This window comes from Pseudochaenichthys georgianus, chromosome 20, assembly GCF_902827115.2.
Source record: "Pseudochaenichthys georgianus chromosome 20, fPseGeo1.2, whole genome shotgun sequence".
Taxonomy (NCBI): Eukaryota; Metazoa; Chordata; class Actinopteri; order Perciformes; family Channichthyidae; genus Pseudochaenichthys; species Pseudochaenichthys georgianus.
In genome coordinates this window covers 16,237,762-16,252,998 of record NC_047522.1, presented here as the reverse complement: position 1 = coordinate 16,252,998, position 15,237 = coordinate 16,237,762, and the positions used below count along the sequence as shown (strand labels likewise).

The window sequence follows — 15,237 nt, the reverse complement described above, 5'->3', positions numbered from 1 at the left end:
TGTCATACAAACTGTCCTTATTACACAGCAAACATGGAGATAAAGATAAACTGTTCACCCACCCTGCTTCTACATGTATTTGTTATCACATGTAGAGACTTTGTACAGTTTTAAGTGAATGTGGCAGTGAAACATCCCAGGAAATCCAGAACAGATGTTGCTCAACTGGGTCATACTGTTCAATATGAAAGTGATGTGTTGGACTCAATGTGTGGTTGCTTTCTGCAGGAGTTCACCCAGTCCTGTTTACGCCATGAAGCCAAGCTCCGTCCTACGGCTCACGACCTTCTGTTCCACCGAGTCTTGTTTGAAGTCCACTCCCTCAAACTGCTCGCCGCCCACTGCCTCATCAACAACCAGTGTGAGTTTCTCACCTCCGCACACTGGGCTTACATCACTAACGTCTATTTTTTCAATGCACATCACAACATGTATTTGTTTCTACATGGAGAAGATCAATTGAATCACTTTTAAATGTTTGAGTGCTGCAGGAATGACGTATTTGTGTAGGCCGACTAGGAAGTTAGCATTGAAACGGCTCCCTTGACAAAAATAAATGGGATTGTTCTATTGGATTTTGGAATATAGCTAATATTAAATAAACTCTGTGGCAAAACACGTTTTGTTCAGCAGGATAAATTCCTCACTTGTTAGAAATCACTGTTTTTATAACACATAGAAGCTTTGGACATTCACGAGTAGGGAAATTATTGATGTATTTTTGTCCTAGTTATAACAACAGTTTCAGTCATATAACCACAATCACATTCAGAAAATGTACCTAAAATAATAAGAAACCTTTTATCGCACAAAAACAGATTTGTCAAATGTGTTTAATAAATAATCAACACTTGTTTTGCCTCTACAGACTTGCTCCCCGAAAACTGTGTGGAGGAGAAAACCAAGTCCTTCGACCCCAACGCTGTCATGGCGGAGATTAAGCATGATGACAGACAGGGAGTTCAGCTCAAGTAAATGAACACAAGCACCTCTTATCTTTGGCTACTTGTCTTGAATATCCTGACATGACATGCAAAGCCTAACACTCATTTCACTGTGTTATCTCCTATAGATATTCCCATGTGTCTCCTTTGGAGCTTGACAAGTTTCTGGAGGATGTCAAGTAAGAGGAACTATTCGTACTCTATCATACCGTTTATTACTGTTACTGTAGCTTGAATTTCAACATGACTTCCTGTCTCCTTTCCAGAAATGGGATCTACCCATTGATGAACTTTGCATCATCTCGACCTCACCCCGTCCCCCGTGCCCTCTCCTTGTCTCAGGAGCAGGTCGAGACGGTCAAGACGCCGACTCCTGAACCCCAGGAGACCGAGACAAGGAAGGTAAGACTTTAAGACGTCACCCAAAAATGTTAAGCTACACAATCTGGCTACATACAGAGATAACATGTCTCAGGTTCATTACTCACTGATCCTCTTTGTCTGTCTGTGTTGTAGGTTGTTCAGATTCACTGTAACTTGGAGTCAAATGAAGAAGGGACCAAAACTCATGTGAGTCACATTGTATTACAGGTACTTTTTTCTATTTTAGTGTAAACTATTTTATAAGGCTCTTTTAAATGTAAGCCTTTTGGAGTATTTTGCCAGTAACATTCTACTAGCACTACTGTTACAACATTTATTTTACAAGCAACGTCAATTATAGTAGTAAATTGATTTACACTTTTTGATCTCTCCTCAGCTATCTTTGTTTCTGAAGATGGATGACAAACTTCATAGGCAGCTCAGCTGTGACATCCTTCCAAGTAAATTGGCCACCACTTTACCTTTTAAGAAGAATATATTTAATATTAGTACTTCAGCAGTGTGACTCTATATTTTTCTTGCTGTCTACAAATACCATGAAAAGAACAAAACCACAAAAGCGTGAATAAGTGTTTTATCACTTTCCGACATCCCAGGCCTTTAGTGCATTCAGACCCAAGCCCAGGTCACAAAATACACTTGACATTTTCATAAAATAGTTGGGCATTTTCTGGGAAACATTGTAAAAAGTGCATTTGTTAAGGCACTATTTTCAGTGTTGTATTGACCAAAGCTTAAACAGTTGTGCCCATGTTAATGGTAATTAGAAATGTATGCTTAAGAAACAAGCCACCCAGCTTCTCAGGCTTTGGATACACATACAATACTTGTGATTGTATTTTTATCACTGTTCTTTTCTTGGGATTGGTTGACAATTAAAACATTTATATGAATTACCATACTTATCCCTAATAAACACCAAGCTCTTAAGGTTCATTTTGTCACAGATTTGTATAACTGAAATATTTAATATGACCATTTTAGCTGATACCTCCAGAGACCTTGCCAGTGAGCTTGTTCACTACGCCTTCATAACTGAGGTACATATAAAAACATCTTTGTTTGTTCTTGATTAACAGCCATAAATGTCATTGCTGTGGTTTAGATTTCTTTAAGCAAAACTTGACGTCCCATTATGTCCCGTGTGCTCCGTAGGAGGACAGTGAGAAGGTGGCAGTGTTCCTGGAGGACGCCATTAGTCGACACCGGGTCCGAGGACTCACCTCTGGGACCACACAGTGAGGTTGGGTCACAACGGCGGCTGGCCCCAGACATAGGGGCCCGGCGTTGACCATACGGATCAAGAAAGGGATCACACAGCCGGGAACGGAGGGGGCTGACCCAGCTGGGCACATGAAGGGGACAAATACTAAAGGATGCCGGGCTTTGACAGTCAGTTAACCATCCCAGAGAGAACGAGGGAACGCCAGCGCTGAGAAAGGAACCAAAGGCCCCTCTGATAGGAGGGCCGGAGGCATCATGACTGTGTTCAGCAATCCCACAAAGCAGTGGAAGATTGACAAACTCCCTGCATAAAAGGGCTATCATGCCTTAAGATATCTTGACAACTTTTCCATGATGCCACTATTCAGAATGGATATGTTTCACTTGCAAATACAACAGATATGTTTTCAGACGGATGTTTTATTGCTTCGTTTGCACTCCAATGTCCTCATTGATTAGTGAATATTTACGTTGAATTGTAAAAAAGATAATTTTACTAAAGCCTCTCCCATGCAAACCAGAACCGTCGGTTTATTTCAGTTTTAGGAATGTAATATTCCGTCCAGCATGCACTATTAATAATCATTCAGTTGACTTATTTATTTCTGCTTAACTGTGAACAATAGAAGCTTTGCACAAACCTATTTTTTTCTTTTGTTTTCCTAAACTTTTTTTGACATGCAGCGTTAACAAACCTCATGGCACTCTGAGCTAAACACACCATGCCTACATGTTATGACGAGCAATGAAATGATGCCTCTCTTTCAGCCTGTTGTGCTCTTAAGGGGTTTTCCCTATGAAAGTGTTCTGAAAGCCAAAGACTTGCAAAGTGCCTGATATGGCAATGTACTTTGGACAAAATGTCCTAATGAAACGTCATTGGTACACAACATAGCAATTTGGAATTTAACTAATTCAGGCTGACTAAGTTTTAAAACCAGACTAATTGATTTGTACTAGTTCCCGTCTCTTATCATGAGTCTATATAGTCAGCCTATGTGAATGTGAAGATGAACTTGTATTGGCAGCTCCATTAGAAGCTGCAGCCTTTGTATATTGGACATATGGATCAGGTCAATATTACTTTGGAAAGAGCTGCAGTAATGTACAAAAATTGGAATACATCAGAGGAAGCTTGTGAAACAAAATCATAGTCCTATATGAATGGTAGAAAGGGTGATAGTAATGTGATTTATAGATATGTTAATAAAAAATTGCGTACTTTTAATAAATGTACTTATTTTTGCAATATTTCTCAAATTATCTGAGTATATTGTCTAACAATGAAACACCTACCCAAATAATGGAAATAAGCCTTTGGAATTGATTGTGTTTTATCCTCTCTGATTTTTGACATTTGTATAAAATACTTTTAATCAATCAATTAATCAAAGTCATTAAGATTATGTGGTTTTAGATTTTTGTTGCTAATGTAATCAACTTAAGAGCTAAACTCTGAAAGATTCCATGTGCCGCAGGTTATAAAACCCAATCTCTGATAAAATAGTGGCACTCTGCTCAGAAAATGTTAATCTCCCAGTACCAGATCTACTGTAGGTTTATTTCAGACAGTGTGAACTTTAGGACTGATTGCACTGCTGCCCACACAAAAATAGAATACACTCCTTCAACTCTGCCAGATCTTGGCAAAAATCTGACAGCAAAAAAAACCCCATAGTGAATGGTCTGATCCTTTTCAGCAATGTACTCTTGTATGTCAGCCTAATTTGGCTCTGCTCCATTTCTTTCCCGTGTCTGTTAGTTCTTGGTTTCACAACAGTTAGAGCTGTACAGTCATTGCTTACAGTACTTACTTACTCAAGCCTTCTTATCAGCGTGTCTCTGAAGACAGAAGGCCTACATTCTCCAAGATATTCAATAACTACAGGCTGTGGTGTACATATTTGTTTGTGGCTATTGAAGGGGTTTACTTTTAGACAAAATGTCACTGCAAAGCAGTGCCACCGTTGCTTTCATTTTATCTAGTAAGCTGCATGTCTTAATAGCCTGCAACAATTCAAAACTTTGCATTTTGCCTTTGTCAGTCACAGTTTAGTTCCAGAGGGGACCTGACCAAGAAAATGAATGTTAAGACTGAAAACATCCATATCAGTCTTATTTAATGTTTTTTCCCCCTGTGAATCTGTTGAATGAAACTTGCTTTTGGATGTGTTCTACTTAAACCTTTGTTAAATATTGTAGGTACTGCAATTAATTACAATAAACAATATGTGACAGTGACATGTTGGGTATGTCTGAACTTATTTTTTGCTATACTACAAATGTATACTTTTATGAATTGAGTATATTTTGCGTTCACATGAACACATGTTATGAAAAGATAATTGAATTCACGAAAGTAATGGATTTCTATTTAGTAGGCATTTGCATACTTCTGTGCATCAGTTGACTCACGACCGCAGGGTTCCTGGTTCAACGACTCGTCAATACGTATTTTTTGTTGTTTATAAAACCTACAGCTAAATGAGATAATGTAGTTAATACATGTATTCTTTGATATGGTTTAGCCTTTCTCAGGCTAGAACATGGTTAAGTTTACGAATATTATTAAGGAATACAAATCCCTCTTTGCAATGTTTAGCAGCCTCCTTAGGCTTTTCAATCACAATCATTAAACTGGAATAAATACAATATTGTTAACATGAAAATATGATTTAATGTTGGTTGTTTAGAGTTATTCTAAGGCTTTACTCATTGGGAACTTGGTATGAGATAGAGCACACTGTTGAGATGTCCAATCTGCCTGTTTTACACACTTTGACCAAGACTTTGTGTTCAAATGAAGCCCATGATGAAGCCTCATGAGATGAACCCTTTTGCGAACCAATTGGCTGGAAAGCTTCAAAGCTTCATCTCGCCATCACTAGTTATTAGAATGGCTGTATTGTAAAATAAAATGTTATAAAACATTTATGGTTCATTCCAGCGCCAGATGAAAAACGTTGTTTCCAAAACTCCTCTCAGACTATCATCGCGAGTGTTCCGACATCGCGATATCTTTTATTTAAAACTTGAAGCTCTCGCGAGTGTTGAGTGAGTTGGCCTCTCAAGACAGTGTGCTTCATGGCGGTTACGGAGACTGCGGTAAATGTATTTCTGATTTCAATCAAACACTAACCTGTTTTAGCTAAAGTTGCGTTTGCATATTAGTTAGTGATGTTTAGTAGAATGTATTCGCACTTAATATCCTGTAAATAGACTAAATGTATCTAAATATAGCTTCACGCGCCATTGCAATGAATGGCTAACATTAGCTTATGCCAGCTAGCACCTTGTTACCAACAAAGATTACGCAAGCTTAATAGAGCTCAGTTCTATATACTCAGTAGTTAGTGTTGTTGTAATAATTATGCAAATTAATGTATATGTGGGTGCTACAAAGATGCATCGTGGTTAATGTCTTTATCGACTTTAGCTTGACACGTCTTCGATTAGCCCATTGTTGCTAGTTTACCTCGCTAACCTAGTTTATCCATCATTCACATTCATGTTTATCACTCTGACGTAAGATGGCTACATTTATAAGGAACGACTGACCGGCGTTGTGAAGTTTGCAATGTAACATATTGCTAGCTGTCTGTTATGTTAGTCTGAAGGCATGTTTTATTTCCCCTAGAATTTGTTGAATTGTTAAAGCTTCCCCGTCAGTCATCTTCTTTCCTGCCTCAGTCTGGTGGACCCAGCGATTAGCGGGTTGTGTAGGTAAGGAGTTCGTCCCGTCCCACCTGGTTTAAATCCGGGTGTTTGTCCTGTATATGCTAGCACATGTTATGATAAACTGTGAGGTAATGTGACTTCTAAAAGTAACGCAAGCATTTTTCTTAATGGGGAAGTGTAATTATGGGTGTGTACATACAGGCAGGTTTTAATGCTTCAAACTAATTTTGTGTGTCTTATTTTCTTCATTAATTGCCTTTTCTGAATTGCAGGGAGGTGAAGCAACTCTGACGATGGAGAATGGACAGGGCACAGGCTCCAAGCTCGGCCTGCCGCCTCTTACCCCAGAGCAGCAGGAGGCATTACAGAGGGTAGGAAACCCCTGACACAGTATCTGCCCAAATGTTCCTTAAGTTATGATGTAAAAAAAAAAGAAATGAAAGTTAAGACCCATGACATTGTATCACATAGGCTATCACCATTTTAATGTTTTTCTTTTTTTAATTCCATGTGAACTTTTTATTTAAGTTTAAAAATAATGAATGTTGACATGCATTTAACAGTAAGGGGATACTTAATATTGTGCCTTTTACAGACTTACTTAAACTGGATGAAAGTGGTTAAAAAAGACTTTCATAATAAAATACAAATGCATTACTAATCAGTAAATGTACTGATGCAGTGCTTGTCAGTTTTTGTTATTAGTAAATACGTACTCTGTCTTTTGTTTGTAATGGCTTTTCTCCTGTTTCAGGCGAAGAAGTATGCCATGGAACAAAGCATTAAGAGTGTGTTGGTGAAGCAGACCATTGCCCATCAGCAACAGCAGCTCACCAACCTGCAGGTGAGATTTATAAAATGCATTGGTCGGCTGAAACAAAGTTTGTACTGTGTCATCTGTTGTTTCTTAACAAAATGTCTTAGCCTTTTCATGAATCAGTAATTCAATCATCTCTTTTCTCAAAAGTTCTTAAAGCTCTTTTGGAAGTCTTGCTTCATTCTCCCTCAAGCTGTGAAAAAGAAACGCCTGTAGACCATATGCACCTGTTTTTTCCTGTGCTCTTTTTCAAATGGTCGTCGTCAAGACAGAGTTGTTTATTGCGTTTAATGCTTTGCACTTTTATAGGGCAGTTATTTATGTTTATTGTGTATTGATTATCATTTAGACAGGGGAGAAACTCTCCAAACTGTATGTTGTTTTAGCAGGAAGTTCTGAATAAAGTGTTGGCCTAACCAATTTTGTCTAGCAAAGCAATGACATTATAGAAAAAGCAAAGCTCAGGGATATCTAACTTTCTTTTCAGCACTTTTTTCACTTTTACTGTCTTTCAGATGGCAGCAGTGACAATGGGCTTTGGAGATCCTCTCTCACCTTTACAATCGGTCAATAGATTATTAAATTATTTTTCTGTCCGCATAACCAATGGCAATTGTCTGTTAACCTTCTTTTACTGGTTGCTTTGGCAACATCTCTGCCTTTTTAAAATCTCACTCAAGAATGCCTATTTTGTGAGGTAAACTTGGCTTTTAACTGCCAGTGTACTTTCAACCATCAGTAGACTTCTGTTTATCATTGGAGCTGCATGTTTTTTTATTATTTGCTCTCGGGGCACAATGGGATACATTTCTCTAGAATGTGTTTTTAACAAGATGGCTAGAGCTCTTAAGCTGTTATTAGGTTAGGGATAGGAATCTCCCCCCCCCCCCCCCTTTAAAAAAAAAAAAAAAAGAAGTTATAAAATAGACTAAAATGAGAGAATTGATGGACCGGGGATCTTTTGGCCAAGTCAAGTTTTTCTGCCGGGGAACAAGTCAACTTCCATTAACCTCATGAAGTAGGCACATATTATACATATTTTGTTATATAATTAAATTGCAGACACAGACTGACTTAAAGGAATAATTTAACAGCGCAACAATTTTCTTTCGTTAAACCATCCCTCCCCTAAGGTTTGAGCAGAACGTTTGAAATGCTCTAAAGACTTAATATGGATTTCGTTTGAACTCCACGATTACTTTTGTTACCTTACTTTCATCCCTGGACTACAGGTCAGTTACTGAAGCCAAATATTTGTGTGGGCTTTGCATGTGTATCACCTCAGTGTGCTTTTCTTCATATGTCAGTTCAATAGTGACATGGTCATTTTGTAATTACAAGTGCTGTTATCAATATTTTATAACTGTTTTACATGTGTTAGTATTTTTACACAAACTTCTATGTATTGATTACAGTATCCCATTGTTACCCGTTTTACCTGCCTAGACCCCTAACTTAGAATTGGCCTCTTATCTATTTAAGGGGGAATCATACACTGTAGAAAATACTCATTTTGTATTAGTGTATTTATGTGTTCCTTCCGTTCTTTTGCTCTCAAATGTTTATCGTGTATTCCCCCGGTTGGCAGGTGGCAGCTCAGCGGCAACGTGCCCTAGCCATAATGTGTCGGGTGTATGTGGGCTCCATATACTATGAGCTCGGTGAGGACACAATCAGACAGGCCTTTGCCCCCTTTGGCCCAATCAAGAGCATTGACATGTCTTGGGACTCTGTTACAATGAAACACAAGGTCAGTGTCAATTAAGTGTTAGACATGGTGTTAAGGCTAATTCTACACCTCCATTTGAATGCTGAGGGTTGCATATAAAGCTGCCTAAGTCTTCAATGGTTGTATATGTTCTGTTTTTCTTGCATTTGGCCTAATGGCGCAGGGGTTTGCCTTTGTGGAGTATGATGTGCCAGAGGCTGCTCAGCTGGCTCTGGAGCAGATGAACTCGGTCATGCTGGGGGGGCGAAACATTAAGGTAGGTTGTCCGGAGCTATGTGTACCTCCTCAAGGTAAAAGGTATTCATCGACTGAGATTTTTTTTATAACCTTTTCTGTATATCTTTATTTTGGATACAGAGTCAATTTGTTAAATAACTGCTTTCTGATGACTTATAATACAACTTGCATATTACTAATTTCCCTCTCTCTTTGCTTGTCTGATTTTCAGGTGCGTGAGTTGTGTATGTCTGGGTGTATGTTTAGTGTACTGTCAGTGTTGTGTGTTATGCTTCCATGATGTCATCAAGACTATTTTAGTGACCAGTTCCAGTAGGATTCCCAGCGGCGCATGGCGTCGCTCCATGTCCATGGTGTGCTGATGATGGGCTGCGCCTGGTTGGTGTTGCTTGGCCGCCCCATCTGTAGTACAGATCCCAGTCGTCATTAGAAACCCGTCCTACATAGGGAGAGGAAGCTGTCAGGTTGCGTAGCAGAAGAATGAAACACTTGCGGTCCACTTTCGGTAACTCGACCAGCTCAGCCAGTCACACTGTGCATGCAGAGTGTGACTGGCTGAGCTGGTAGTGTTTTGAAATTTACAGCGCGTCCTTATTTGATAGTTTCGCACGGTTATTTACAATTTGTAGAAGAAGGGATAGTTGGTATTTAATATATTGAAGGTTATTTTGTATTTACTTGTGTTGTGAGATACGTTTATTTTACTTAACATATCAAGAGTCTAGGTGTTTGTACATTGATTTAAATTCATGTTGAAATGATCGGCATCCCTAAGAGACCCTGTTTGTTTTATAGTCAGGCTGGTTTAAATGTGTGGTTAATGTAAAATGAGATCTATGAAGAGTGCAGGGATGTATACAGATTTGTAAGTACAGTTTGTCATGTTTTAAGCATGGAATTTTTTATAATGAAGAGAGTACTTTGAATCTAATAGACAATATAACAATGATAGGATAACAGGCAAGAATTAAAGTGCCTTTCTTTTAAATCTCAGATTCAGAACTTTGAGTTTAGTAATTGACATGTAGCATTAACGAATTACTTGGATTCAAGGAGAGCCATGGCATGATTGTAAAAATAGAGTTGCTTTGAATAAGCCTGGTGGCTGTCCAAAGTTAGTGCTGCAGGGACTTGGAGTTTTCGGTAGTGCGTTCTCATTGGTTTTGAGTCCCTTACTCAGTAGCCCTGCTGGTATGATCTGTGCTATAGGTTGGGCGGCCAAGTAACATCGGTCAGGCGCAACCCATCATTGACCAGCTGGCAGAGGAGGCGCGTGCCTTTAATCGGATCTACGTGGCGTCCGTCCACCCCGACCTGTCCGACGATGACATCAAGAGTGTGTTTGAGGCCTTCGGAAGGATCAAGTCTTGCACGTTAGCCAGAGACCCCACAACAGGGCGACACAGAGGCTTTGGCTTCATTGGTGAGCTCCAGGGGCCCTCATTCGCTCGTGCTCTTTGTGTTACCACTGCGCTGTTTACTACAATATGATTATTCACTTACAGAATATGAAAAGCCTCAGTCAGCCCTGGACGCTGTATCTTCTATGAACCTGTTTGACCTGGGGGGTCAGTACCTACGGGTGGGCAAAGCGGTGACTCCGCCCATGCCCCTACTGACCCCCACGACCCCTGGTGGTCTGCCGCCTGCTGCAGCGGTGGCCGCAGCGGCAGCCACCGCTAAGATAACGGCCCAGGCAAGTATGAATCCCTTCCAAAGGGATTTAATGGCCTTCCAGGTAAATATAACCCAGATCTAGCTAGAATTGACACCTTAAGCACAGTTAACATGGTTAACATTCTCAGGTGACTGGGAGAAGGCCAGTTTTGTAGAGATCACATAAAAACAGTAGTTGCCCTGACAATGTGTCAATTTAACAGCCCTGAAATGAGATTCAGGACATTCTGAGCGAAGTCTTTTTTTAATCCAGTTTAATGTATTTAAATTGGAATGTATATTTATCTTTTTGTATAATAACGTTAGCAATAAATGCTCCTCCCATTCACTGATTGGGTGTGTAAGCTAAGAGTCCTCTCAGTTGGCAAAACATAATTATTTTTCCAGTTTGAAAGGTCCTAACAATAAATCAGTCCATTGTGTTGTCTTTTAGTGTCTTGATGTATATTTTACACTGCTGTATATCTATGACTTGCTAAGTATAGGTGATGATTTTGTTAGTAAATCGGAAGAGATTTTTGTGACTTTGATTCTCACTACAGGGAGTTAAGGTTGCTCTGACTCTGTGCCATGCTGTGTGATGGTTGACTCTGCGGCCTTGTGCTGTTCTCTCTGTGTTTCCCTTACCTAATGTCTTCGGCCCCCCTCTCTCAAGGAGGCTGTAGCCGGTGCATCAGTCCTGGGGGCGTTAGCCGCACCCCAACTTCTCAGTCAGCAAATGGGTATTCCTCAGGCTGTTATGGCTGCCCAGGCACCAGGGGTCATCACAGGTGTGTACCGAGATATGAGTAAGTACTCAATTTATAAAACAAGAGCTTAGTAATTCACTGTGCTATTTAAGAGCCTTTAAAAACATCCAGCTTTACATCCAATGCAATTTTACCAACATTTTGTTTTGCCTTGAAAAATTACTACAATCAACTAATTCTTTAGATCAGGGGTCTCCAACCTTTTTTAGGATGAGAGCTACTTAAAATAAATAAAAAGTGGTGAGCTACTTTTTTTGTTTTTTGCAGTGTATATTTATTACATTTTAACATTATTATATGCTTACCTTTAACCTTTGTGTGCTGTTTGGGTCTGTGAGACCCGTTTTCAGTGTTTACTAAAAGAAAATGTATGCAATTTAATTATTTTAGCCTGCTTTATTTGGGGCTGGACCTCAGATCCTCTAGGCATGCACCCCGGGAAGATTATTATTTTTTTATGTTGACGTTAAATGCATCAATCTGGTGCACCACAACATGAATTTATGAAAGGGAGCTGTATACTTTTCAATACTCCAAACATCTTTAGAATATGATCATAACCAATAACAAATAATTTAAACTTGTTTATTCTTATGTTAGTTAGCATTCTTTTTATTTATGCATATTTTACTAATCACTCCCCTTTTAAACAGTTTACTGTCCTATAGTACACATTGGAATTACTTCTTACTTTATTTTGTACAACTATATTAAATAGATAAAGGTGTGTTCTCTTGCTCTCTCTGTTTCGCTCGCGCACAGAGGCTGTGTGCTCCTCCGTGGCGATGACGGCTGGCGCTAAAAAAACAAAACATATTTGTAAAGTGGGGGGACTAGCGCTAGACTTTTTCGCTGTCAGTCATTTTGCATTACGCATGCCCACTGCACCTCGCGGGAGTGCGCACAGCGTAAAACAAATACTCACTGACATTTCAATGATTTGTTCGGCAAAGTTAGGTTTGGAAACGGTATCATTTCCTTTTGGGTGTGCATGCATAACAAGGCATAACACCGGAGCCCTGCTGCGGGGAAACTTTGGCACTGTTCTGAGTTTGTTCAAATCTGTCAGAATGACGGACGGCTTTAAGAATTTTCCGTCATTGTTAAAAAAATATTCGGTCAGCGCGAACTCTGGGGGGGACACAAACGGGATTTCTAAAAGTGGGGGGGGGGGGGGGGGGGAGACATGTCTCCAGTGGACATTACGCCGTGCGTCAAGTGCAATAAATATATATGCAAGTTGCAACACACAGAGTAAAACCCTGCCCCTCATGTGCTGTATAGGCTGTAGGGATGTTAAGATTCACCGATTCGCTTAAACGTTTAAGATGCGAGTGCACCGGTTGAAAAAGTGCACATCGGCTACAGTTTGGGTTGAACTCGCGATGCATCGATTGTAGCGTCTTTGCATCGGTAAAAAAACGATTCATTCATATAATATCCTCATCATGTCAGCACTCGTCAGCAGAGACGATCTTTGATCTTTGCTTCGCACTACGGAGGCCGAGAGTCTCAGTTATCAACACACATGGAAGTTGAGGAGAAAGAGAAACACCGCGCACCAAAAAATACCTACAAATCAAACGTTTGGCAACACTTCGGATTTTTCAAGAAAGACGGTCAACTTCAAAAATCGCTCACAAATTGTAAACGATGCCGTGCCGCTTTAAAGTACACAAGTAGTATGAGGAACTTAGCGGCGCACATGAAGATGCGACATGGGGTCTGCGGCTGAAAAGAGAAACCTGAAAGGCTGGCAGTTGTAAGGGCATTGCACTGTTTGCTCATTGTTAATCATGAGCAATGCATCCTTAAATTGTTTAACTGAGGTATTATACTGTACTCTGGAGAGTTTTTTTTAAGGTAAAAAATAAACGGCATGAAGGGATGTGCAGTACTATAGAGAGAACCAAATATGTAAAGCACTTTTTTGTTAATTTAAGATTTGCTGCATATGAAGAATAAAACAAATTGGATTGGATTTGCTTGGTGAGCTACTTATTGAGGGCTTGCGAGCTACCAGTAGCTTGCGATCGATGTGTTGGAGACCCCTGCTTTAGATAATCTAAGCTTTTTTGCAGCCCCATAACAAAAGCTTTTAATTAACAATATGTGACTTTTTATTGTAAAGGATTTATTAAGTGTTTATAACCAGATTCATTAAAACAAGACAATACCGCAGGGAGAAAGAGTAAGCAGCAAAAACAAATGGGGCTACTTTTAAATCTGAATAATTGATGATAAAATAAATTGGTTCATCCACCGGTTTACAGCCCTTCGTTTGGCCACAAACATTCACAGCCATGGATCAGTTTTAGACTCACTTTAAGGTGGTAGCCCTGTTCTAATGAAAAAGCAAATCCTTGCCACGATCCACAATTGGCTGAGTCAAGCTAAGCTAGCTGTATGGAAGAACACTAGCCAATTCATATGGCCATCCATTTGACATGAGACTTGTGATTTAAAAACTCACCTGCGATCATCGTAGGAGATGGAATCATACAGGATAGTTTTTATCCTAGCGTACTGATATGGTTTTAAGTTACAACCCATTAAGAGAATGGTTCGGATCGAAAGTTAGCACATGCTCTGTAAATGATGATAACTTCTCTAGTTTTATTAAAGTTTATTTACACGTGATGTCACTGAATGCATATCTGCATTTGCCTAACAGGTGTGACTCCAGTGCGTCCACCCATACCAGTGCTCCCCCAGGTTGGTCTTGTGAACCCAGTGCTCGCTTCACCGCCAGTCCTGTCCAATCAAGCTGGAGGCTCCAACCAACAAGAGAGGAAAGAAGAGAAAGAGGAGATGCTGCAGGACGGTACAGGGCAGGAGATGTTGAGTGACCAAGAACACATGAGCATCTCGGGCAGCAGTGCCAGACACATGGTGATGCAGAAACTGCTAAGAAAATCAGAGGTAAGCTTTGGTCGTATGTGGTGAAAGAAGAGCCTTTTAAAAGACATTTCATTAGCAAATACTTTTACTTGTAAAATGATTGCGTTGCTCCTTTCTAGTCTACGGTTATGGTGCTCCGAAATATGGTTGGACCTGAGGACATCGACGACGACCTGGAGGGGGAGGTGACCGAAGAGTGCGGGAAGTTTGGCGCTGTCAACAGAGTCATCATATACCAGGAGAAGCAAGGAGAAGAGGAGGATGCAGATATCATTGTCAAAATTTTTGTAGAGTTTTCCATGGCCTCAGAGATGAACAAAGCCATCCAGGCCCTCAATGACCGCTGGTTCGGAGGTCGCAAAGTTGTCGCAGAGGTGTATGACCAAGACCGTTTCAACAGTAGTGATCTCTCTGCGTAAAAGTGTTTGTAATGGTTCACCAGCACCCACCCCCATACCGGTCCCCTAAACTCATGTCAGTCTCTGCAGCTAGAGATGCGGACCACTGAAACTTGTAATTATGTTTTTTTTATTTGTTTTTTAAAATTGCTGTTGATATTAATGTTAAATGCCCCATTTGGGGGGGATTCATAGAAAAATATTTACATGTCAGATTTTGCTTTGTTTGTGAAAACTCCCTTTTTTTTTTAATGCAAGTTTCAATTTTTTTAAATCCAAACTTGTAACATGTTCATTTTTCCTGCTTTCGCTCATTTACATTTTCTTCCTTTCGTGAATTTTCTGGGACAAGTTAACACATCCTTTCAATGATTAAAGGTTATTGTTTGTTCCTAAGAAAGTGTGATGCAGTTTTTATTGTTTATGAATAAAGAATCCTTTGTTTTGAGATAATTAGTTGTGTGACTGATTGTAGAACATATTTCAAAGTAAAAACATG

General features: G+C 39.8%; 2 protein-coding genes across 7 annotated transcripts in view; both read left to right on the top strand.

Annotated features, from left to right (window-relative positions):
* The window catches only part of nrbp2b (nuclear receptor binding protein 2b), a 46,505-nt gene extending 41,712 nt beyond the window's left edge, over positions 1–4,793 (top strand). Inside the window, exons 11-18 of the mRNA XM_034108581.2 lie at positions 229–361; positions 869–971; positions 1,073–1,123; positions 1,211–1,346; positions 1,461–1,514; positions 1,705–1,768; positions 2,313–2,368; positions 2,484–4,793. Coding sequence (XP_033964472.1) covers positions 229–361; positions 869–971; positions 1,073–1,123; positions 1,211–1,346; positions 1,461–1,514; positions 1,705–1,768; positions 2,313–2,368; positions 2,484–2,570 — 684 coding nt within the window. The 3' untranslated portion in view covers positions 2,571–4,793. The remainder of the gene's footprint in view (positions 1–228; positions 362–868; positions 972–1,072; positions 1,124–1,210; positions 1,347–1,460; positions 1,515–1,704; positions 1,769–2,312; positions 2,369–2,483) is intronic.
* A 799-nt stretch (positions 4,794–5,592) lies between these two features.
* puf60b (poly-U binding splicing factor b) lies at positions 5,593–15,191 on the top strand. 6 transcript variants are annotated; one of them, XM_034108391.2, is made up of 12 exons: positions 5,593–5,657; positions 6,190–6,275; positions 6,503–6,601; positions 6,985–7,074; positions 7,563–7,613; positions 8,636–8,797; positions 8,940–9,032; positions 10,223–10,436; positions 10,519–10,751; positions 11,346–11,478; positions 14,114–14,361; positions 14,460–15,191. In XM_034108391.2, exons 3-12 carry the CDS (start codon positions 6,524–6,526, stop codon positions 14,757–14,759), a joined length of 1,602 nt encoding a protein of 533 aa, XP_033964282.1. In that variant the 5' UTR covers positions 5,593–5,657; positions 6,190–6,275; positions 6,503–6,523; the 3' UTR covers positions 14,760–15,191. The 6 variants fall into 6 exon arrangements, with proteins under 6 accessions (XP_033964282.1, XP_071063069.1, XP_071063068.1 ...); XM_034108392.2 differs by having other exon boundaries at positions 5,598–5,663; XM_071206968.1 differs by lacking the exon at positions 6,190–6,275 and having other exon boundaries at positions 5,597–5,657; positions 10,519–10,709; positions 11,346–11,460.
* The last annotated feature ends 46 nt before the right edge of the window (positions 15,192–15,237 follow it).

Excerpts from the sequence above, each read along its gene's own strand:
- puf60b (XM_034108389.2), top strand. The coding sequence starts at position 5,637 with ATGGCGGTTACGGAGACTGCG. Across the intron at positions 7,075-7,562 it reads AGCAGCTCACCAACCTGCAG|ATGGCAGCAGTGACAATGGG; the intron begins GTGAGATTTATA and ends ACTGTCTTTCAG. Across the intron at positions 10,437-10,518 it reads CAGAGGCTTTGGCTTCATTG|AATATGAAAAGCCTCAGTCA; the intron begins GTGAGCTCCAGG and ends ATTCACTTACAG.